General features: G+C 48.8%; 1 protein-coding gene across 1 annotated transcript in view; it reads right to left on the reverse strand.

Moving 5' to 3' along the window:
- Window positions 1–419: 419 nt before the first annotated feature.
- Window positions 420–23,902, reverse strand: part of prdm5 (PR domain containing 5) — a 40,827-nt gene continuing 17,344 nt past the window's right edge. Inside the window, 4 exon segments of the mRNA XM_061825731.1 lie at window positions 420–2,285; window positions 4,128–4,232; window positions 8,992–9,077; window positions 21,442–21,535. Coding sequence (XP_061681715.1) covers window positions 2,121–2,285; window positions 4,128–4,232; window positions 8,992–9,077; window positions 21,442–21,535 — 450 coding nt within the window. The 3' untranslated portion in view covers window positions 420–2,120.

Below are 23,902 nucleotides of genomic sequence, written 5' to 3' on the forward strand. Positions count from 1 at the left end.
AATGCTAATTTGCCACGCTAGTTCCAGACGGGCCACTGATGCTGTAGTGCTACGCTTTGCCGTGCTTTGGTGCGGGCAGCGTGGGATCGATTCCCGCTCCGTGATGGGGTCGATTTGTGCCCTGCGACTGATTGCCGACCAGTTCAGGGTGTCAGCTGCCTTTCGCCCGAACCTAGCAGGGATAGGCTCCAGCTTTCCCGTGACCCTTGTGAGGATAAGCAGCTCGGATAATGACATGACAGTTCCAGATGTGACGTAGACATGCTGTAGTGCCAAAATATTTCCAGATGCAAAAGATGCTTTCACGTCATCACAAATTGATCACATTATTTCAAGACAGGCGTTGACATTTTGTCAAATTCTGATTTTATTTCAATGTTTTCACAACCTAACGTGAAATAATTGTGAAAGTAGTTCTAGGGGAGTTGTTTTCACGTTATAAAAGAAATGTATTACATTGTGACGTTATATTATGAAATTCAGCACTTTTTTTTTCCCCAGGATGTTTATTTACATGTTGCGAACGCGTCACTTCAAGATGTGTTGTTGTGTCAGAATGTGAAACTATCACAATATTTGATATGCTTTCAGGGTTATTTCACGGTTCGATGACAAGATGAACAATAAAGCAACGTTAAAGCTGCACATGAAGAACGCGGCTCATTCGCAGCGTTCAATTAAATTTGATTTCATTTCGTTCATCATTCGCTACTTCCTGCTGTCATCATTTCATAACCGTGGAAGCATCCAATCCCGAAATAACTCAAGTTGACGTGAGAAGCCTTCGTTACGACGACGAAGGTTTTGAACTGAGCTTTTCGGCAAACCGTACGCATCTGAACAAATATGAAATTCAATATTTCCAATACCTGCACGTACAAACACCAGGCACCGAGGTCCACTTGGAAGAAAAACAAAACAAAAAACGTTCTTCCGCACCGCTGAGCACCGAGCGGCGCCTTCCACAGAAAAAAAAAAATTAAAAATGTTCAGAATGTTTGTAAACAAGAGGCGCCGGGTTACTTCCGGGTGGCAGAAAAAAAAAGGGGGGGTGAAAAGAGTGACGAGCGCTGTCCAGAAATATTAAATATATATTTAAGGGTCGCGCAGACAGACGAGCCTGAAAAATAGAAGACACTGGCCGAACTCCACTTTTCACTTTGCTTTGTTGCGCTCGCCATTTTTTTTCCTGCTTCATTTGTGCAACATCGGGCCGAGTCCAATTCTCGAAGAAAGCGCGCCGTAATATTGCACTTTATAAAAACATACAGTCGTTATGTAAACCATCGTGAGCGTTCCCTCCGCCTTCCGAGCAACTTGCCTCACGCACATTTTTCTTTCATTTTCCCCACTTTATGCTTTCCAACTTTCTCTCCTTCTATGTGCGCAATTGAACCCATTTAACAGTCGACGAGTTTTTGAAAAGTCGCCCGGAAGCGTCGCGCACATGTGACGTCACGACCACAACCTCGACAATGTCACAAATTTGCATCTGCCGATTCGCCGAGACGCACATTCATTTTCTGCAGGAGGGAAAAACACAGGAAAATGCTTATTGCCGCTGATTAACGAGCGTTTGGCGATCAATAAATATTTTAAAAAATATTGAAATTTGTTTTAAAAGAGTTTTCAATGCAATTTACATGGATTGATCCCTATCTCTGCGAATAGCGGACCCCCGCTGTACACACAAGAGCCCCAAGCTGAGGAATGTAGCATTGTAGGCCCTTTTTTCGGGGGAGGGAGCATTAAATGCTTTACAGACGTCGACCTGCGATCCGGCAGATAAACGTCATCCCCCGGAGCGACGAGCACCAAAGATAAATAACAACAATAACAAGCGTCGGCCGCTTGCGTGTTGCGCCGAAAATCGGCGCTACATACTTGGCACACGTACAGTACTGTGAAAAGAGTCCGTGAGGCGCTTTGAAGGCGTCGTCAGACACTACGCCATTTCGTTGAGGATGCGCATAAAGGTGCTGATACGGGAAATTTACCTTTTCCGCTTCCGATTAGTAGTCGCAAGGAAGTGTAACGAAAAAAATGAGGCACCACGAAGGCATCGTGGTGAATTGACGCTCCCGATCGAGGACGGCGAGGCGAGGCCTTCTCCCGCGAGTCTACGCGTCCGTCTCGCCGTGGACGTTCTCCATGTGCACTTTGAGGTAGTCGTTGCGCGTGAACTTCTTGTGGCACAGCTGGCACTCGGCCATGGGCCGGTTGGGGTTGTGCGTCAGCTTGTGCCGACTCAGCATCTTCTTCAGGCTGAACGAAAGGTCGCACACCTGCACGACAGACGACGACGACAAACGTCGGCATGGCGTATTTGACGCTTATGAGCTCACGATGCCACTTTTATTTTGATAGATTTCCAGATTATCTAAGGAATGGATATTCAAATATCGGGTTGGAAATATTCCTTTTGTATTGACGTTTCAGGAAAAAAATCATCTTATTTCGGTTCATTTGCGATTGCTCAATGGGTACACGAATGCAAATTTTTCAAACGGGAAGTGTTCTGTTCCTCTGCTGAAACTTTTTGGGAAACTGAAATCGACTTCTTTAGCACTAATTCGGGATTCTAGTTTCACTTCTGAGGTTGCTCGCTTCAGTTTCAATTACACACACCACGATAACGATTATTTCCGTCATACTGCATATAAAACTATGTCCTCCATCAATTGATTCTTTCTGATTGTTGTCACCGATTTGGTCGGTAAACGGTCAGAAATTGAGCCAAAATGTCGAAAGCAGATCTTTGCAAAAGTCGCATTTCAATCACGTACAAAAGATAATCGCTGTGCTTTCATCGAAGATGGCAAAAAGTTGAAGAGATTTGACGAGGCTGAAATCTGAGGATTTAGACAATATGAATAATAAATAAAGTGGCTAAATGATTAATCGGTTCTTAAAATAATTGTCGCTGATTGGTTCCGGGTCTCACGTATTGTGACACGGCTCATTTGTACTTTCTGGTTTTGTTTCGTATTCACGTGATCGCTTTCAGCTGCATCTTTTTGTCATTCGATTCGGGAAGACGAAAAATGCGCCGTTTGGCCGCCACATGCTCGTCACTTGTGTTCCGCGCGATCCGCGTTGAGAAAAGCGTGTGCGGGGGGGGGGGGGGCAGGGGGGGGAGGGGTTCTACGTTTGGCGGTGGGTCATTTCTCCCCGCGATCACGTCGGCATGTTTACTGATCGCCATCGGTCGCGGCTCCGCCCCACATCTGGGTTGGCTCCGGAGCACGAAAAGTGCTAACGTGCTAACGGTCGGTAGGCTAATCGTGGTTTTGTGGGACGACGCGGAAATTTCGAAAAATAAAAACGGAATGAGACCTTTTCCAAGTCCTCCTTAACAAGCACAACCTGGAAAAAAATGACAATTCATAACGCGACAGCTGCACGATTGATTGATTTTACGGCCCACGCGGCTCTTCTCACCAATCATGTTCAATTGGCGCTAATTCATTTGACTTTTAGGGCTCGTGACGCCGTTTTCATTTTTTATTGTCATTTTTTTTTTTTTTTATGTCGGCCCGCACGAAGCTAAGACATTTCAGCCAGTTGGTAAATGTAAGTAGTTGAAGTGTTGTATAATAATTCAGTTTTTTTTTCAATAAATGAGATCATTAAAACTCAATTCCCGCTGTGTCGTACTTTCCAGCCATCCGCAGAATTTTGACAAAAGTCATCTTGGAGAAATCTTGTCACGGGGCTAATTCTACTCTTTTCTTCTTCTTCTTCTTTTCCTTTCGGCTTGTCCCGTTAGGGGTGGCCACAGCGTGTCACCTCAGATGAATTTCTTTGCACAGTTTAACGCTTCCGGACGCAACCCGTCTACATTTTAGCCCGGGAGGGGTTTCATTCTAGACATTAAGGTTCAAAGTTAATGTCAGGTCAGGATTAGGCCTAGATTGGGGTTAGGTCCAGGTTGGATTCGGGTCTAAGCCTCCCTCCCAACCCCCCAAACGCATTAGCAATCATTTACTCATCGCAGCAAAGAGATTTTTAGCGGACATTTGGGGCAATCTGCATTTCGACAGATTTGACATTTTGGGGAACGCTACTCAAGGTGCCCGCGTAAAGAACGGCAGCCGGCGTACGTTTGGCGGGTGAGGAGGACTCACGTCGCACTGGAAAGGCTTCTCCCCCGTGTGCGTCCTCATGTGCTCGTCCAGGCCTCGTTTCTGGCTGAAGGCCTTGTTGCACTCGCTGCATTTGTACGGCTTCTCCTGCAACACCCGCACAAACGCGCACAACGTCAGACGCCGCCGCTCTCGAGAGCGCCTCCGCGTTTCCGTGGGTATTTACGATAGTTTTGTTGAGTTCTGTCGCGCGTGGTGGCCGTTAGCATGACTCACCGGCAGGGGACAGTCACAAAAGTCACTTTTGAGTCACGAGGACCTCAGTTTGGGTTTTTCATGTTACAAGCAAGTCCCGAAGCGGTGCAATTGGGGTACTGGGAAGTCCCAACTGGATGAGTAAACTAAACCACAACAAAAACCGAAATAATTTCTTGGGGCAATAAAGAAAAGAGGGTTGCTGTTCTTGCTTGCTGCCTTACACCGTCTGAAGACCAGATCGAGAGCGAAGGCTTTCCTGTGGCAAGCGGACCAGGAGATCTCAAGTGGACTTGACTATTGTCACGGTCTTCTGACTGAGCATGAAAGAGCCTTAAACCGCCGCAGCTCGTTCAGAACACCGCAGGCTCGGTCGGGTTCTAACCAGAACAAACAGGTCAGAGCATATGAGTCCAGTCACTGGCTTCGGGTCAGTTTTAGAACAGAGTTTAAAGTTCTGCTACTGGTCTAACCGTCACTAAGTGGTTTAAGTCCTGAACACGTGAAAGAAACGCGTACGGAATACAAACCCAGTAGAGCTCTAAAATCGGCAGACATGTTGAAGCAGCGTTTAGCTATCATGTTGCAAAAATATGGAAGAAGTTGCCAACAGAGGTGAGGTCAGCCCCAAGTTTTCAAATCCACGTCGATAATAACTTTTCTTTTTTCTCCCGCTTTTAGAGTACTTCCAATTTTCAGTGATTTCACTCACACGAAAAGCCGTTTTAATTGTACTTTTTATTTTCAAATGTTTTTATTTTTGTATCTGAATGTTTTTTAATATGTAAATTGTATTAAGTTACCTTGTGTATGAAATGCACAATACAAATACATTTGCTTTGCTTACTAGTGAGGCAAAACCATGCGCTAGTTGACATCTGCGACCCACTAGTACTACGACTGAAGCGCTGAAAGAATTTATAATGCCACCGGTACTACTAAAAGCATACATTTCAATTTTTCCTTACTAGTAACTTGTACTTGTCTAACTAGGGAGGAGAAGGAGGATACTAGTGCATGGCCTTCGGCTAGATAACAGGGAAATGGGGAAAATGTTCAAACAGCTCTACAGAAAGCAGTTTGACAATTTATTCCAAATCCTTGATATCAGTCTAAAGGTACTACTAGAAGCCCAAAGGTACCTAGCGCTAATAGTAGAGGGGAAAATGTTACTCGTGAGACAAAGTCAAATTAGTTGTTTACTAGTCAATAAATGCTTAGAAGGCTCAAAGGAAATCCCTTTGAGCATTTATTTGACATCATTCATATCCAGTTTAACTGTTCTTGTAGGGCTGAAGTGGCGCTAGTAGCTTGTAAGACAAAGCCTTTGTACTAGTGCGCCGTATTTCTTCTACTAGTCGATAAACGCTGGGGAGGCTCAAAGGAAAATCCATTTGACATCATTCGTATCCAGTTTAACTGTACTTGTTGGGCTAAAGTGGCGCTAGTAGCTTGTAAGACAAAGCCACTAATGCGCAGTAGCTGTTCTACTAGTCGCTAAAATGCTTAGACGGCTCTAAGGAATTCCATTTAAGCATTTAGTCAATATTTTCATATCCAGTTTAAGGTTGTACGGGGAGGCCAAAAGTGGCCCGAATAGTGGAAAAAAACATTACTAGTGGGGAAAAAAACAAAACAAAACATCATTCTATATCTGTGCACTAGCAGTTCTACTATTCAGTTGAATTGTCTTATTAGTAAGGACCAAGACAAAATTACTACTTGGATTTTAAACTCTCGTATTAGCAGCTGAAAAGTGGCACTAGTGGTGGAAAACAAAGAAAAGAACTACTGTAGTCCATAAATACTTGGACCGGTCTGTGGAAGCTCCCTCAAGTTTTTTCCAGGAAGCCGTCTGAACACGTATCAGGGCGCAAACCGCGCCCGCGACGGCGAAAAGATTTGTAGAGCTGCGTCGTCACGGCAACGGGGCCGAATGCAGGAAGTTGAGGGCCTGGGAAAAAAAAAATAAAAGCGCTATCGCGTGGGCGGGGCACGGCCCGCACGGGATACAAAAGGCCGCGGGTGTGTGTGTGCGTGCCAAAAAGCCGCCATCTAATTCAGGGGTGTCCAAACTTTTTCTTCCAAGGGCCTCACACAGATAATTTGAGGCCACTTTGACATCGTTGACCTTTCAACTTATTTACCTCTCTGAATCGAAAGAGTTTTTGAAAATCGAGAAAACATCTTTGTGGTGATTATGTGAGCGACGACAACAAAGTCTGGCAAAGGGCGGCAAACGGTCCCCGGGCCGTAGTTTGGACACACTGGTCACAAGGAATTTCGTTTGGCCGTAAATGGAAGAAGGTGAAAGTTGAAGGGTCAGGAAACACATGGACAGGAGGGGGGGGGGGTGCTTTTAGCGTAGCCACAATGGACCCGGGCTTTTAGCGTGACCCCTGCTAACACGCAACATCTGTACCTGCTGACCTTCACTCTCCGCCAGCTGTTGGCCCGGGTCACCTTTGACCCCACGGAGTCTGTTTGTTTACACGGAATAAAAGCTGACTTCCTGGCGCGGGGTCCTCGTTTGTAAAGCGGCGCGCAAACGGGAAACGGCGACCTCGAGTCTGCGGACCTTTTCGGAATGTTTGTAAACAAATCGGCACCGCCGGGGCACTTCCGGGGTGGCAGCGAAGCGAGCAAAACCATCGGATGAATCGAAACGAGGGTGCGGCTTGTTTGGGCCGGCGGTTTTGCTGTTATTGCACCGAGCGTGCGGTGGCGCGGCTTGTCATTTTGCGGCCTTTTTTAAACATGCGCGGCGGCATGCGCTCGTCTTTAATTGAGGTCGACGCGGGTCACTCTTCAGAGTGAACAAAAACATTTGAGCCCCGCCAGCCGCCGAGGCAGCGCTGACCGTAAACGTCGACTTGTTGCGACGATGCCATTGCCAAAGCTGCGCGGGCACTTCAAAAATAACGTTATTAAAAAGCGGCCAATGTGTTTCATTCTGCCCGGCCCGCTGATGTGGTTTTGCACCCCAAACGCACGCGACAAAGCATCCCCGTCTGACTCGTGTGCGCTAACGCTACTAGCGCGCCAAATGCGGCGAACCCCCGTTCATCGCGGCGGGATACCAGAAAAATCCACAGTAAAAAAAAAAAAAAAAAGCGACAGGAAGGGCCCCACGGCTGTTCGTGGGGTTGGGGTCGCACCGGCAACGGGAAAAAAAATAATCCCGGGATAATTGACGTCTTCTGCAATTGCGCCGATCGCTCAAATTCTTGAACACGGGCGGGTGAAACGCCTCGATGCCTTTCCAGGGTTGCTTCACACCCCAGAAATGATCAAACAAAAAGAAAAATGGGAAAAATATAGCAACTGTGACAATGCGGGTGTCCACTGAGTATTTTTAAAAATCCTACACACTTTAAATTGATTAAAAAAAAATTTTTTAAAAACATAAAGTGTAGAAAATAGACGTGGAAATGGCAAAAAAAAAAAACCACTGGAATGTCCACAAGTAACCAAAATGTCAGAATTATGGCGTCTTTTTGTGTACGGGCCGTTGACATTTTCCGATGGGTCTCCTCATTATGGCCTCGCCCACCAAACGTGACGTTTACACATCCGTTTTGAATCCATAATCCCAAACGCGGGAATGCGATCGCGTCTGGATTTTCCTTCGTGCTGCTCAGTGGCTCGAACTCGTGAGGAAAAGTTCCCAGTCGAATGTTTACAACCAGGGTAAACATTGGCTACTTTTAAGCACGTCAACGCATCGCTCGACGCGCGGACCGCGTCTGGCTACTTTCCCGAGCTTGTATATACAGCACAAATATATATATATATACATATATATATATCCATGTATCGAGGTCGTGCCTCAATATGGATAAACGCTCAAGGCGCGCAAACCTCAGTTTTTTTTTTTTTTTACTTCTCCACAGGCGACTTTCTTGCGGCTCAGACGAATCTTTATTGGGGTAAATGTGCGGTGAGTCGGTTAGCGTGAATCACGAGGTGACGGCGGGGTCGCGGCGAGGCCGGGCGGACAACGAAAGTCGGGCGAAACTGATTTCCTGCCTGGCGCTCCAGGCGTTATCGCCATCATTAAATTAAAAAAAAAAAATGTAAACATCTTAAAAGGTACTGCTTGCTGTAATAAGTTTAGGTGTATTTAAAGCATGTGGGAAGGGTAAAACCTGCAAAAACAACGTAGAGGATAATGCGGGTCTGGAAAACTGCTGACTACATTTGGAATATTGCTACTGTATATGTTGGAGGTCTGTTGTGATTGGCTGGTTTAGGTTTCAGGGGTGTGGCTTAACAAAGGTCAACGCACGTTCAGCGGTTTTCAAAGGTCGGTCCGGTCCGGTCCGTCTCCGTCTGGCTTCTGATGAAGTTTTTAGCAACAACTGCAATCGTACGGCGGGCGCGTAAGGACAAACAAGACCTTGAACAAGGATTTGACCAATTCTTGGAGTCGTTAGATTTGCGATTTCGGGCCGTTTTCTGCCCGGAGCAGCCCTTGTAGAAAGTCTCTCCGTGGATTTCAGCCATCGCGGACGAATCGCTCACGTGGTGAAAGTCAACAATTCGGCCCGACGCCGCGGCGGTAACGAGACGATCCAGATGTCCGACGTCGCGTCGAACCGGCAGAAGACAACAAAGCCCAGCTGGCCCGGGGGGGGCGGGAAAAACTTACCCGAGTGTGCGTGCGGATGTGCATCTTCAGACCGTCGTTCTTGCTGAAGGCTTTGTCGCAGTACGGACACTGGTAGGGACGCTCGCCTGCGGGACGCATTGAAAGAAACACCGAAACATTACTTACGACCCGAAGTCTGCAGAGCGCCTCTTCAACCCTCCTTTAACTGGACCTGAGAAACCTCGCGTCAGAACCGCGCAGACGCGACAAAAGTGCATTCACAACGGCGCACCAGAACTTGTCTTTCAGTCTTGTCCCGTTAGGGGTCGCCACAGATGAACGGCAGAGTTTTTACGCCGGACGCCCGAAGAGGCCTCCGGGGAGTTCGATCCCCTGGTTTACCAAAACCACGCTTGAACCGCTGAGCTACGGCGCCTCTACCGGAACTCGTCCAGTAAAAAGCAAAATTGGCCTCGGAGAAAGCTTCAGATGGACGCGTGGAGAAGTCATTGAATCGATCAGAACTTGGTCTCTTTGGTCTTCGTCGGGCCAACAACATCAAACAATTCTCTTCAATTAAGTCGACACGGCCGTCGACTATCGTGCGTCTCGTTGTCGTCAAAGCTCCTCCGCTGGCCCGACGTCCCCGCTTTTTTTTTTCTTTTCCTTTTATTGCATAATAAAACTCAAAAATGTCAATAAAAACCTCAACCACAGTTGATTTGAAATCTTTCGAAAAGTAGGGAGTGAAATTCAAGTTGTCGGAAAATTAAACACTCAAGTAAAGTAAAGTTTAGCTAAGTGGGGAAAAAAAAAAACAAAACTTGTACTGAGTTACTTTCCACCAGTACACTGCAAAACTCGAAATCTCATCGGGAATATTTGTGTGATTTCTAGTCGGAATTAATTACGATAAGACTCATCACCTCTATCCACCCGTCCATTTTCCTTGCCGCTTATCCTCACTCACAATCACACCTCGGGGCAATTTAGAGCGAAGTTTAAGTGTATTTCATGTAAAAAATAATCTTGGGAAAACTATATAAAAATAGTTGTTGTTGTTTTAAGTGAGGAGTCTGATTTCAAATGGAATGGGATTGTTTTTTGTTTTTGTTTTATATTCTTGGTGAGATTTTGCAGGGTGTTGAGGAGGCACAAAAGTGAGCCGGAACAGGTGAAAGTGCGACGTTGTGCCCTGCCGCAAATCGGACCCGCTCGCTGGAAAACCAGGAGAGCTGCGTAACCTCCAGAAAGGCCGTTGGACCACAAAACGTTTTTCCATCCCAAAACGTGCGTGCGCGAGTGCGCTTTATCGCCGCTTTGAGCCGCGTCGGCCTCCGGAGAGCCGCCGGGCGAGCGTTCGCGTTGGCCAGGCGGGGAAAAAAAAAAAAAAAAAAAAGTCCCGGCCCGTCGTGCCTGCGCTTCGAGGGGAACTTCACAGGTGGGCCGAGTCGGAGCGAAAAGCGACTCCGGCGCGCAGACAAAAAAAAAAAAAAAAACGAAAGAAAATCCCCCCAACTGATCCCCATCTGAGCGCACCCCCCCAACCCCAATGATGACAAAGGGGAAGTGACAGGCTGTCAGTCAAAGGCCGCACGGACACATGGCTCTATTTTAGTCCGCGCTTGATCCGCTTGCGCCGCACTTGATTGCTGAGCTTTTAAAAAAACAAAACAAAACCAAAAAAAAAAAAAAATGGAAGCATGAGGTCACTATTTATGAGCCATGAAAACTTTTTTGCCAGCATCCACTCAGAACGATCCCGGATTGACGATTTATCGCATTGCGAAGATTGCACGCAACCACGTGTGACGCTAATGTATCAGATATGGCTTATAAACGCAATAAATGTCAGCACGGCGGACTTTCAAGCGTACGCTCGTCTGCGATGCCAGATTTGAGATCAGCGCAGCGTTTGAGTCGAGGGAAAGATTAGGGGGGGGGGGGGGGGGCAGGTTTAGGCAGATGTCGCCCCACCGGGGGCAGGTTTAGGCAGATGTCGCCCCACCGGGCCGTTCGCACCCCAAATAGCTCAAATTCACGGCCGTTAGAATTGTTGGGGGAAAACAACTTCAACTTAAAAACAAACGAAAAAAATGCTTTCGGAAGTAACCCAACAATAAATGTTTGAGGGCTTGGTTCCAACAAACCCCCCCAAAAAGGGGCAGGCAGGTGAACGCTATACACAGACAAGTTACATGTGGCGATCACAAAAAAAGATGACGCATTTCACGACATTGAATGAAAACAAACAAACAAAAAAAAAGGTCCGACGTTCAACTCGAGCCACGCGGTGCGTCGCACATGCTGCGGCTCTTGGTTGCATATCTGCACAAATGTGCCGCTGTACGCTTGTTTTTGTTGAGGTATTACAAAAGGGCGGCGCGGTGGATCAGCCTCGTGTCCTGCTCGGGGCCATCCATTATCTTAGCCGCTTGTCCTCACAAGGGTGGTGGGGTATTTTTTTTACTATGAATTATTGTTGGGCGGCACGGTGGATCCGCTGGTAAAGCCTTGGCCTCACGCTTCTGAGGTCGCGGGGTTCGATCCCGGCCCCGCCTGGGTGGAGTTTGCATGTTCTCCCCGTGCCTGCGCGTGGCTTTTCTCCGGGTGAGCACTCCGCTTTCCTCTCATATCCCAAAAACTTGCCCACGGGTGTAATTGTGAGTGCGTCCGTTTGTCCCCATGTGCCCTGCGATTGGCTGGCGACCAGTTCAGGGTGCGCCCCGCCTCCTGCCGATGACAGCTGGGATCGGCTCCAGCACTCCTGCGACCCTCGTGAGGATAAGCGTCAAAGAAAATGGATGGAAGTAATGATGAACCTTTAATTTGAATGCAGTCGTGCTGTTGCATGAAGTTCAGGGCGTGCTCCGCCTCCTGTCCGGCACTCCCCGCGACCCTTGTGAGGATAAGCGGTGGAGAAAATGGACGGATGCGTATTACAAAAGCAAATATTAGTATTTTTTCCAAATAGGTGGAATGCAGGGCTTCACTGCGTACACGTCAAGCTCCTCCCAAAAACATCTCCTCCTCCTCATCCTCATCATCCTCTCCCGTCAGCGGCTGAGCAAGCACTTTTTTGGAGTTGCGGTTAATAAGCTGCGTTCGCTCTGGGATGCGCCACGCACGCAAACGTGCTGATAAAAGCCGAAGCGTCGCGGGGGAAAGCGGTCCGGAATGGCCTCCTGGCTTCCTTCCGCACGACGCCTCTTTCACGTTATTTCATTAAAGTCCAATTAGCAAGTTGTGACGGCGGCACACGCGTTGACCTTGAAATTAGTGGAAGAGGCAGCAGCGACGCTGAAAAATATGTTTATGCCCTCCCGTTTTGCTCGCGTAGCGGGTGACGGCATCTAATTACTCAACCGCAGAAGGGAATGAACGTCTATTCGTCTATAATAATACTGTGCTATATCATCCAAAAAATATGGTGCTATCCGGGACGAAAGGCATCAAATTTAGTTCAAACATGGATTCCTCTGAAGACAAAGATGCCTTTGTATTTGCACCCGGCGATTAAGGAAATACTCATGGCAATGAAAAATGTCCCGTCCAGTCCATTTTTCTATTTTCAAACATTCTTCATCGCTGGTCTTTTCACCCAAAGCCGACAAAAGCTCGCAGGTCAGAAAAGTCGCCGCGAGACGTCTTCAAAGGAGGAGCGGCGTGGCGCAACGCCGTCGTAAAACCCGCAACCGCACGTCGGCGTGCAAACTTGAGCTTACGACGACGCACCGCAGCGTGTCCCGAAATTCCCCGTCCGCCGGTGCGCTTTTTTTTTTTTTTTTAGCTTTGTTGACAAACAGGAAAATGTGAAGTCCAGATGTGTTTCGAGTGCGAGTCAACCCGATGCCTCGCGTAGCGCGTGAGCGTGCGTGCGGACCGGGGGGTGGGGGGGGGGTTGAGTCCTGGCGAAGGACACGCACGAACGGCCTACGGGAGCCGAATCGGACCTGCTAGCTAGCTAAATGCGAAGCGCGGAACGGAAACCGGAACACGTGTAACGACATTTAAGAGAACGTGTTTGGACATTAGAAAAAGTCTTTTGCTATCAAACAGTTTCCGTTTTGATTAGTTTGTCTTCATTTTTGGAGAGCACAACAGCTACAGTTTGTCTTTTGCAACATCAAGCGTGTCCTCTTTTTAACAAAAGTGGTACATTAAGGTTGTCTCCTTTTTTGAGAGAGAGCAACGCCAATAGTTTGTCTTCGTTTTCAGAAAGTAGATCAACACTTGGTCTTTGCTGGAATAAAGTGCAAAAGTTTGTCTTCTTTTGAGGCAAGTGCAAACAAAATTGCGCTTGGTGTCAAACTGGAATCGCGCCGTAGTTTTGGCGGATCTCCCTGATCGGGGCAAACGCAGGAAGACAAACGCGAGCTGGCGAAGAACCGAGCAGGGTCGGCTGCGATGGAGCTGCGCGACGTCTGCGGCCATTTGGAAGTGAGCGGCCGTTTTTAGCAGATCGTTCGGTATTTCGAAACAAACGTACCCGCTAACCTTAAAGGTTAGCAAGCTGAGTCTTCTTCCGCATCTCGAGACGTCACCACGCGAGAGGCCGTTGTGCTACTTTTCGAGCGAATCAAAGAAGCCACAAGACTGCCACTGAAGACGGCTGTGACGACACCCACCGGTGCAGACGTCCCACTTTCGCGCCAGACCGCAAAACTGTGTTTAGCCTTCCTCCGCGCAAGTATTTTTACATGCAAAACGGCACAAAAACAAAGAATATGTCAGTTTTTCAGCAGTGTAGGTTCTCCGGAATTTACAAATGCGGAATCCCAAACGTGGGGGTGCACTAGTGACGAGATACCGCCAAATCTGCTCTGTGCGAAAATGAGCGACAGGATATTCGACGCTTCAGGAAAAAAAAAAAAAAAAAAAAGTTGTATTATTTCTTCCAGTGAGTAGCGAGGGATCCCCGTAATAGCTTTTTTCCTTTTTCCTGGCTCAGGTTCCCGGCGTTTTTCGGGGGGGGGGGGGGGGGGGTCGCCAGATCAGGGCGGAAGTAACAACTGCACCGAGGAGCTGCGACCGCGCCGCCATTTGGCGCGAACGTAACGGGAAACCTGCACTTATTCTCCAGATCGAGCCAGATTGCTCGGGGATTACGAGAAGCCGGCAGCGGCGGCGGCGGCGGCGGCTTTTACGAGGGGGCGACCACGCTAAATGATTTAGCATGTGCTGAAACGGAACACCGTCTCTTTGACCCCCGGACGTCTCCGCGCAACGAGGCCCGCGACCCCCCCCCCCCCCTAAAACCTCCACCGCTGTGGCCCTCGCACCGTTCGTCTGATGATTGATCCGTTTGGCGAAATGGCAAAAGTACTCAAGTAGAAGCGCAGATACCCGAATAAATTACATACATACACACATCCAAATATTGAGTGTAACTACAAGTGGAGTACCGCGCTCGCGCAGATTTGTGACGGGCTACAAGCGGGTACCGGTTTGGGCTCGCCTGCTTGACAACGAGTACGAAGTCCAGATGCGTCTCCTCAATTGTACAGAATATCAGTTTGAAATGAAAATGCAAAAGTACCTGAAAAAAAGTACTTAGATCATGAAAGGAGGCACTTGTATTTCATGAGCAGATCTGCCTCGCCGTCAAGATGTTGCGGGTTCGACGCTCGAATAGAAACTCAACTATAGTGTTTCACATAACAATTTGAAATAGTTCCCACGTGTCTTAATAAAATGTCAACGACGCGCTTTCGTCAAACCGGCCGAGGATGAAGATTTATGCGACTCTTCCCAGCCTCTCCGGTAACGGAGTATTTGTATTTGGTTACTTCCCGGCGCCGTCCGCGGATCTGTTTAGCAGATGCTCGGGTTCTGTCGTGCGCCGTCGTTGCGGGGAGGGTTTTCGGAGGCTTCGGGGTCTGAAAGACATTAGCGCTGTCCGTCACGATTAATCCCCGACTTCCACCGCTCGAGCCGCGGTCCTGTCGGTCGGCGGGGGGGGGGGCTGCCCGGGTAACGCGATACCCTGGATGCGAGATTGCTTTTGATGCGCCCCGAGGAACGCCCGACAACTTTTTCAACTTGACCTTCGCGCTGGAAGGAGCGCCTCCGCTTCCGCAAAGCCCATCTCGGACCCGGCACGCGCGGCACGTCCGTGTCGGACATTTGAGATTTTCTACAGCGGTGACGCCTCCCCCCCCCACAGGGGCTGTTACCGTGACAACAATGGCGACAAAACAATCCATGTTCCTGATGAAACTGTCTTTCCGTACTTTGTTTCAAGTCCAGCCCAAATGACAGCGAGATGTGGACACCGTTACGTGAACTGGCGACTTTTGGAAACCAGGACCCCCGCCGCCCCCCCCCCCCAACCCCCCCTTCAGCTTCTTTATTGGAAGTTGTGTCTCCCCAGCGAAGGGAACATTTGCACCGGGTGGCCTCGCGATGCGCCGCCAGCGCCGGCTCGACACGCAGCAGACGTTTGTGGGACACTCGACTCACTGACGAGTTTGTTTGTGTAATTATGGCGAGTTTTGCTAATCTTAAGTGGCAGCGCTTTCCTCCATTTTTTTTTTTTTTTTTGTGTAAACTCTGGAACAGCCCCGTTGAGCTTGATTTGGAAACTGGCTTTTACGCCGTGATTATGCGGCACTTGACAATGGTGCAGCGGTTCGAATAGCGATGACCCGGTTGATCATTTGGATTTGCCGATGTCGTGAAGATTTGGATGATGTCAATTACTCTCAGTATCAAATCTGGAGCGGACTAATTCCTGGGTCAAATAAAGCACTGCGTTAACCGCGGATGGACTGGCGTGCTCCGACGTGTCGACCTCAGCAAGTTGAATGCGGCGTTTACATGTTGCCGGCGGTTACGGCGAACACGTTTCGGGCCACCCGGGACGAAATGGGACCGACGTGAGCTGAGGCGACGGGCTGTGCTTTGGAAACCGTCACGAAGGTGGCGCGCAACAAGACGTAACCTGGGGGCGGCGCGTCGCGGCACGGGAAATGTTTTTATTGTGCCGAATCACTGAAACTCTTCTAAAACTCAGCCATGTGGCTTCATTTTCCAGCGTTGGCGGTCGCGTGCGATTCGGCGACGCGCTTGACGAATTCTTCTTTTCGGGGCATCTAGATGATACCGAAGATAACGACGGCACTACAGTTGCGTCGTCGTATCTTATCGATATCAAAAGGTGCCGTTTGGCAAAATGGATGGATCTGAGAGAATGCACAAGTGCTGCCAGATTACTCACTCAGGATCTCCCAAAAAAATCCCCAGATTTTATTGCCGCCATAAAATACGAAGTGTCTCTCCTGCAAAACGACATCAACGGAGTTAGCCCGCTGTAGTTCTCGGCGGCTCAATGAAGTCGCTCGCTGGCAGTCGCCTGTTCTCTGACTGATCCACGGCATTTTGTGTCGCATGACGCTATCGGCTCCGAACCAACCGAGAGAAAGAGTAGGCCATCGTCTTTCACCCCCAAAAGAGTTCTCATATTTTTCCCCCTTGTAATGTGCAGTGGAACCTGGTTTGCTTTCACCAAAAACAAAATGTTTACTGCGCTTGTAAACACATCAAGTAAAATGGCGACTTTGGCACTAACATTTGACCAGACCAAGAACGGTAAAGTGGTTTTTGTGGGGGGTACTGGTACACGCACAGCGTAGCTTGTAGCCATTTCCAAAATGGACTTTTTCACGAACATTCGCCGGCGCTTTTCGAGAGTTCCGGGAAGCACGAAAGCCCGATTTGTTCAAACGCGGTTCCCGGCCGGGGTTTACGCTGCAAGCTGTTCCCGAACGAGACTTTTCCAATGATGTCAGAGTGACATTTGAGTTACGGCCGTCCCGCTTTTGGTCGCCGGCCACGTTCTGTACAGCGCAAGCTGGGAAAATCCACCCTCGCCGCGTTTTTGATGTAGCGACGGAGCCATTTTCTGCCCCAGCGAGGGCCAAGAGGATAAATTAGCGAAAGGATAGAAAGATCCATCAGGACTACCGAGTTGCACAAGGTCGGCGTCCGGCGCTTTCTGACAGCTGGCGTTTTACGGCTTGTCGGTGATCTCATAGCGGGGCTGCCGGGCCAGGCCGCTGCGGGACGACGGCTAATTTGTTTGACTTCAGCGTGATCAAACAGCATTAAAGGGAAACCAAATCCAAGCTAAATATACAGCCACCAAGCAGAGATTTACGGCTGCGCATTTTCCCTCTGTTCCCTTCCTCGGCTCGACACGCTTCTCTCGTCGGCGGAGGGAAGTAACAAAGTACAAATACTGCGCGACTGTACTCGCTGGGGCCAAACTCTGCAAAAAAAAAAAAATAAGCCTTGCGGTACTTTTTGTACTTTCCATTTCCAAGTGCGTGCCGCAGACCAAACTCACCGGTCCAGGTTGTCGGACGAAAGCCTCATTTGCTTGGCTTGCTGCTCACCACGCATACCACCACGCGCGCTTTCCCTTCCAGCGGTTTTATGAAGCACGCGCTTTGTTCTGCCCCACACAACCGAAATGAATCGTAAAACTGCGCTCAATCATCGTCAAAATGGTGACGGATTGCCGCACCCGTTTCGAGCTTGCGTATCAAGCGACGCGGGAACCGGATCGCGCTCTACACTTTGGATTTGCTTTCATTTTGCCGACAATCTCTTGTTGTCAACTTTGAGTCCCCTGACAACCGAAGGTTAAATGCCCAAACGGCGAACGGTAGCACTACTACACCGACTCCGTCACCGACACAAGTGCCTTAGGCTGTTTCCATCTCCGTATTTTTCACGCAAGTATTTGTACTTTTACTGAAGCGGAGAAAGTGGCACCTGCGCCTGTCGTGCCACGGGGGGGGGGGGGGATTCCTCGGAAATCAAAACTGAGAAACGACCGCCGGAGACGTGGTCCCTGCGCGGCAGGAAGACAAACAAGACCGGGCTTCGGCCGCCCGCTTCCGAGGTCTTCGGCTCAGCCGGAGGCCGTCTTTGGCACGTTGCTGACGGCCGGCGATTGGTCAATGTAAGACAAACAGGGTTTCTTTTTGAAGCTTTCCAAAAGTGGTCACGTTGGACGCTGGGATGGAAAAACAATCCCTGCGTGCGGGTTGACACAAAATCTTCATTGGAGATCAGCGATTCTCCACGGGTGTGTCCATTTATTTGTACAGGATTTGTATATTTTCATGATAATGAGCACAAGTATTGACCGTGGGTCAATTTGATCCGGCGACATTTTTGCGGTTTCCGACGGAACGATGCATGCTTGCAGTATGCCCGGGTCAATCTGACCCGTCAACGTCGTTGTTCCTGAACGCCACTGAAGAGTTACAAGTTTGTTGGTTTTGAACTACATTAACTGAATATGTTTAAACGTCGCTACATTAATTTGACGTGTCGTTCCGAAGAAAACCGGCGTGTTTGCGGCTTCAACTGAAATAACAAAGGAGGAGTGTTACTATTGTGTAATAATTGTGTTTTAACATGTCCGTGTCGAATCGACCCGTGAACATTATTGTCTCTGAAGCAGAGGTTTGGTTTGGGTTGGGTTGGTTTTTTTTTTTAAACGGTATATAAACCAACGTAACAGGAGGGTTGCAAGTTCTTTCTTTTGCCCTTGTCCATTCACAAATGTTTTAACCTGCCCGGGTCAATCTGACCCGTCAACATTGTTGTTCCTGAACACCACTGAAGAGTTACGAGTTTGTTTGTTTTGAACTACATTATCTGCACGTTTAAACGTCCCCACATCAATTTAACGTGTCGGTCCTAAGAAAACCGGCGTGGAAGTGACATTTTTGGGGCTTCAACTCAAATAACAAAGAAGGATTGTTTCAGTTATTTCGTTATTACTGCGTAATAGTTGTGTAGTTTTCACACGTCGGTGTCAAATTGACCCGTGAACATTGTTGCCTCTGAACATCACAGGAGAGGTTTTTTTTTTGTTTTGTTTTGTTTTTGGTTTTACGTTGTATGTTTAAACATTCCTGGCTTAATTTGACATCTCGCGCCTGAGAAAAGCAAGAAAACAGGAGGGTTGCGAGTTCTTTCTTTTACCCTTGTCCACCCGTTTTAACATGCCCGGGTCAAATTGACCCAGGAACATTTGTGCTGTAAAAAGTTCTGGCTGCTTTCAATACGCCGAGAGTCGATTTGACCCGGGATCTGTCGACGCAAATTCAACCGGAGGCTTAAAAGTTGCTCCTAACGACACGAAGGCGAATTCCGACACGACGGACCAGGAGTCTTCCTTTTCGCCGTCTGAGAACAACGCGACCTTGTCGGGACGGGCGCTCCGGGAACGAGTCGCGCCTTTCACCGACGCCTCGCGCACAACAAACACGAGCCATAGAAGGAGGGGACAGATTTACAGCCGGCCGGGGTCGCGGGTCGTCCGGCTGGATGCTTTCTTGGAGTGTTCTTTTCTCCCTTTGCGCCTCGCTTTCTTTCTTCGAGGTGTCCCCCCTCGGCTCCCGCCCCTCCCCCCCGGCATTCCTCGCCTTTGTTTATTCTACATAAATACATTCAGAGCGGGCCACACGGCTTTACGTCGGGCCCTGCCTCCCACACGCACAAAGGAAGCCGTTGACAAAGATGCAGACCACACCGAGCGTGGCGACACCTGAAGGCGACCAATGGGACGGAAGATCCGCCGATGATTTCGGTTTGGGGTTTTTCCACACCTAAGCCCGGATGCTGGCACAACGGCGTCCCGTTGGATCATTTCGACTTACAATTTGCGCCATTTCTCATCTTGTCGAAGCCGTCACGGCTCCGAGGTCAAACTCCCGGTGTTAAACTTCGCACCTGTGGGCGCCGGACTGTTTGACACGGAGATTCCGGGCTATCGAACTGAGCAGCTCGGGAATGGAACTTGGGGAAGGATCCGCTGAGAGATCCGAAGACAACTATCGGGATCTTCAACTGAATTTTAAGTGGCACGGGCGGCCAATCCCTGAAGACCCCAGCAGCAGCGTTTGAACCCAAATGGAGACGTTTGAGGGAGGACTGGCGGACTCCAAAGTCAAGACTCGATGGATGATTCTGGCTTCTTCTCCTTTGGCAAAACCTTCCTCCAATCAGCTACGTTCGACGTCGTAGGCCTCCCCCCCCCCCCCCCCCGAAAAAGGCCCCCAAGACGAGCTCACTGGCAGGCCTGATACCTTACCCCAGAATTCCATTTTTTTTTTTTTTTCTTTACAAAACAGTCCAAAGGTTGAAAGGTCTTCCAAAAGTTGCTGGTGTGAAAGCGTCAGGTGTTTTTCCAACATGGAATTCGCTTACGGTTCCTTCTTTCCCGCAAAACTCTCAAGAAAGAAAGCGGAACCGGGCGTTTCCACGCAAAAACGGAGCAAAATTTCTCATGATGTGATTCGGGATGAACTTCAAACCTTTGAACCCTTTACAGGTAAACTTGACTTGAGCGTCTGTAAGTGTTGAATCCTAACTGCAAAATCGACGGCAGCGTTTCGATCATCCGCTTCGACAACTTTCTGTTGCTCGCGCTCTTCCAATCGCATCTTTACGTTTCAAGTACTTGTTGGAGAGTGAGGATGGCTTTCCACGCGACGGAAATGTCACAAGCTGGTCCCGGTATTTCGGTACATTCGGGGCGTCCTCACGCTTTTGTTGTGGCTGTGGTGCTTAGAACCAATTCAGGTTCGTTTTACAGGCGCTGTAAAAAGGCCTTTTGCTGTACCCAAGTCATAAAGTTAATTGACGGGCGGGTAAAGTCGTCAGCGGACGCTTTGTGGTCAATGTTTGCCATCCCGAAAGGAAGAACGGCAGTTTTCAGGCCTTTTTCACGTTGGGAAAGTTATGCCGCGATACGCCTCTTTTGAAATATTCGTAAAGCAAAAAAAATGTCCGGATACTTTGGCAGGGGGCGAGCGTCTGCTGCTGACCTGAACCGGACCACGGCAAAAACTGGCGTCACCAGAACGACACGCCACCGACGGACCGGGCAACTCCCAACTCGAAAAGTCCAACGTTGGAGGTCACAATCTTCTGGTTCTCACCTCGCGCCATTTGCATAAGTGCGCACACCGGCAGGTAGAAACTGACAACGTTTGTCCCGACTTGCCAGGGGAGGGCTGCAGACTATAAAGATTGTGTCGGGGGCTTGGCGGGGGCTTGGCGGGGGGGGGGGGGGGGGGGGCGCAATAATATGTGCGTGTGTTGGTGCCAGGCCTCGGGAGACGCGCAGGAATGCGCGGCCTTCCGGTTTTAACGCCGTTCAATGAACATCCAAGTTTCGAGGTCATCTTTGCGGCGCGGAAATGAGCGTTCAAAAACATTCGACGAATGGGAAATGTATCAAACGAGTCGACGTGCTTTCATTGGCGGTTGCTTTTTTAAATACATTTTCAGGCTTAGAAATGGGCTGACTTCAGCAAGGAATACTATTATTATTTTGAGAGCGCAGACAGACTTTTAATACACCCGGGAACTGCTTAAACGCAGACAGATATTTATCTGTAATGCTACGCGCATGAAACACTTCAGTTATGATATTAGCAAGTAGCTTGAGCTCTTTGCCGGAGAAGCTAACATGAGACGACTGACCTGTGTGACTGCGGATGTGGACCCTCAGCGTGCCGTTGCTGGCGAATTTTTGTCCGCAGTACGGGCAGATCTTCTCCTTCTCGCCCGTGTGTGTCTGAAAAAAAATGAATATTTGCATAAAATAAATATTTGATACACAACGCGAGAGTCATTCTTTCCAGCAGTCCTGCGATACAAAATGAGAACGCTTGCAAGGAGCTGCTGTGGGCCACAGCTCACACCCGAATGCTCACACACAGACACAAGTCAAGCTCCTGATGTCGCTCGCGAGGCCACGCCTCTCAAAGGTACACATTATCCACTTTAAGAGACCATTGTAATTCTCAAAGCGTTGGCCTCACAGTTCTGAGGACCCGGCTTCGATCCCGGCTCCGCCTGTGCGGAGTTTGGACTCTGGTGTCCTCCCACATCCCAAAAACATGCAACATTAATTGTACACTCTAAATTGCTCGTAGGTGTGATCGTGAGTGCGGATGTTTGTCTCCAAGTGCCCTGCGATTGGCTGGCGACCAGTTCAGGGTGTTCCCCACCTCCTGCCCGCTGACAGCTGGGATAGGCTCCAGCACTCCCCGCGACCCTCGTGAGGATGAGCAGCAAAGAAAACGGATGGATGGATGGATGGAATCCTTTTTATAGAATGCATGGCACGTTTTGTTTCTTTGTTCCATGAAATAAAGCCTTGTATTTTTATTTTTTTTTATTTTTTGAGGGGTGGTGTTGTTAATTTAGCGTTTGCTTCAAAATGATCCCTAATTGTACCCCCTTTTTTGGGGGGGGGGGGAATGTTTTGTAGGATTCGCCGGCTCCCCCGCTTGGCGTCTCCTGCTGCTAAACTTGACACTTTATCAAAATCAAATTGAACTCGCCCGTCGCTGTTTTGTACTCGAGTCAAATCCTTGTAGTATTGCTTTGGTGCCATTACGTGGCAATCGGTGCCAAGGAACTACGTCGACGTGAGCCGTTTTGATCATTTGATGCAATAAAGTGCCGCTTTTCGTCATTAAAAGCAGGGCTAGACGGGGTTCGAGTCACGTTAGTTCATTTCAAAGTGAAAAAGTGGATTTGACATCGAGCGGACCCCCGCTATTCGTGGCGCTTGCGGACCGGGCCCCGACGGCGAATAGCCAAAATCTTCCGATTATCAAAATGGGGAAAAAAAGTGTGTACTCGTGGGAAAATACAACCAAAGAGTGACTTTCACACACACACACACACACACACACATACGCTGAAGGAAACGTAAATTATGGCTTGAATACACAAGTTGAGTTACATTTTTTTTTCATTTTTTTTTTTTAAACGAGGGGGTCTGGAAGTGCACTTCAACCGCCATGCAGTGCAAGTACATTAAGTGAACGTGAGGTATAGGAAATATTGCGCAGACGTGAGGTCATAACCTTTGGGCAGTGAAGGCCGGGGCGGCACATGTGCACGCCCACCCCCCCCCCCCGTCACCAGCCACCTTTGGACAACAGACCCCCCCCCCCCCCGCCCCACCGTCCACAACGTGCTTTCCGAGCGTCCCACAAACGCACGCAACCCTCACATTAGTCATGGCACGTCGCCCGTGTTCCCGCGTGTGGTAAACGCACCGCCGTGGGCGCGCGTGCCAGGTGTGGGGAAGTTTCTGGAAAGATATTTTGTGGACGCCAAAGCCTCGACAAGGCAAACCTGTCATTTGCACTCCTGACTGACACGGACGAGATCGTCGGGCGCCAAACGTGCGACGCGTGCACGTACACGTTCCCGCCCGAGAGGGAAAGTACCGGCCGTCCTAGCAGACGGCGCTTCGTGCTGTATTTTTTGCACCCAAACAAACGCGTAAAATATGTGCTGCGTGGTTTTAATCGCAGCAGAAGTAATACTGCACTTTGGCAAAACATTCAGCCATGACACAACTCAATGGAATGTTTCAAAAAAAAAAAAAAAAAAAAAAAAAGCTTTTTGCTTTAACTCAATACACATTGCGGCGTTCCTTGTGATGTTCGCGCCTCGGCCACACGGGGGCAGTATAACGCAGACAACCACAAAGACAAATTTGCCGAATAATTCAGCAATCTGCAGGAATATCATGCACTTTTTTTTTTTTTTACAGAGCACAAAGAATCAATGCTTGTGTGTATTATGTTGTCTACACCGACGCCGATGTTATTCTTTAGCCTGTCTATGGCGTTTTTGCGCTCTCTGCCAGGGTCTTTGACAATCTCACCATGTTTTTGTGGTTTGTAACAAAATAATACAGCCGTGTATTTTCTTGTTTGCAGTACATGCGACAAAGTTGCTGACTTTTTATTTTTCGACGGTCGACACCGTCGATGTGGGCGGGCTAAATTTCCTGCACGGCGTAAAAGTTTTCTTCAGAAAATATCGTAAGAGCGCATTTTTGTCTCTCCTACAGCAAAAACAACTTTGAGTAAATGTTAGTGTACTTTGCTTTTAGCGGCAGAGCAAAAACTGTTGG

Source organism: Syngnathoides biaculeatus, chromosome 7 (genome assembly GCF_019802595.1).
Source record: "Syngnathoides biaculeatus isolate LvHL_M chromosome 7, ASM1980259v1, whole genome shotgun sequence".
Classification (NCBI taxonomy): domain Eukaryota; kingdom Metazoa; phylum Chordata; class Actinopteri; order Syngnathiformes; family Syngnathidae; genus Syngnathoides; species Syngnathoides biaculeatus.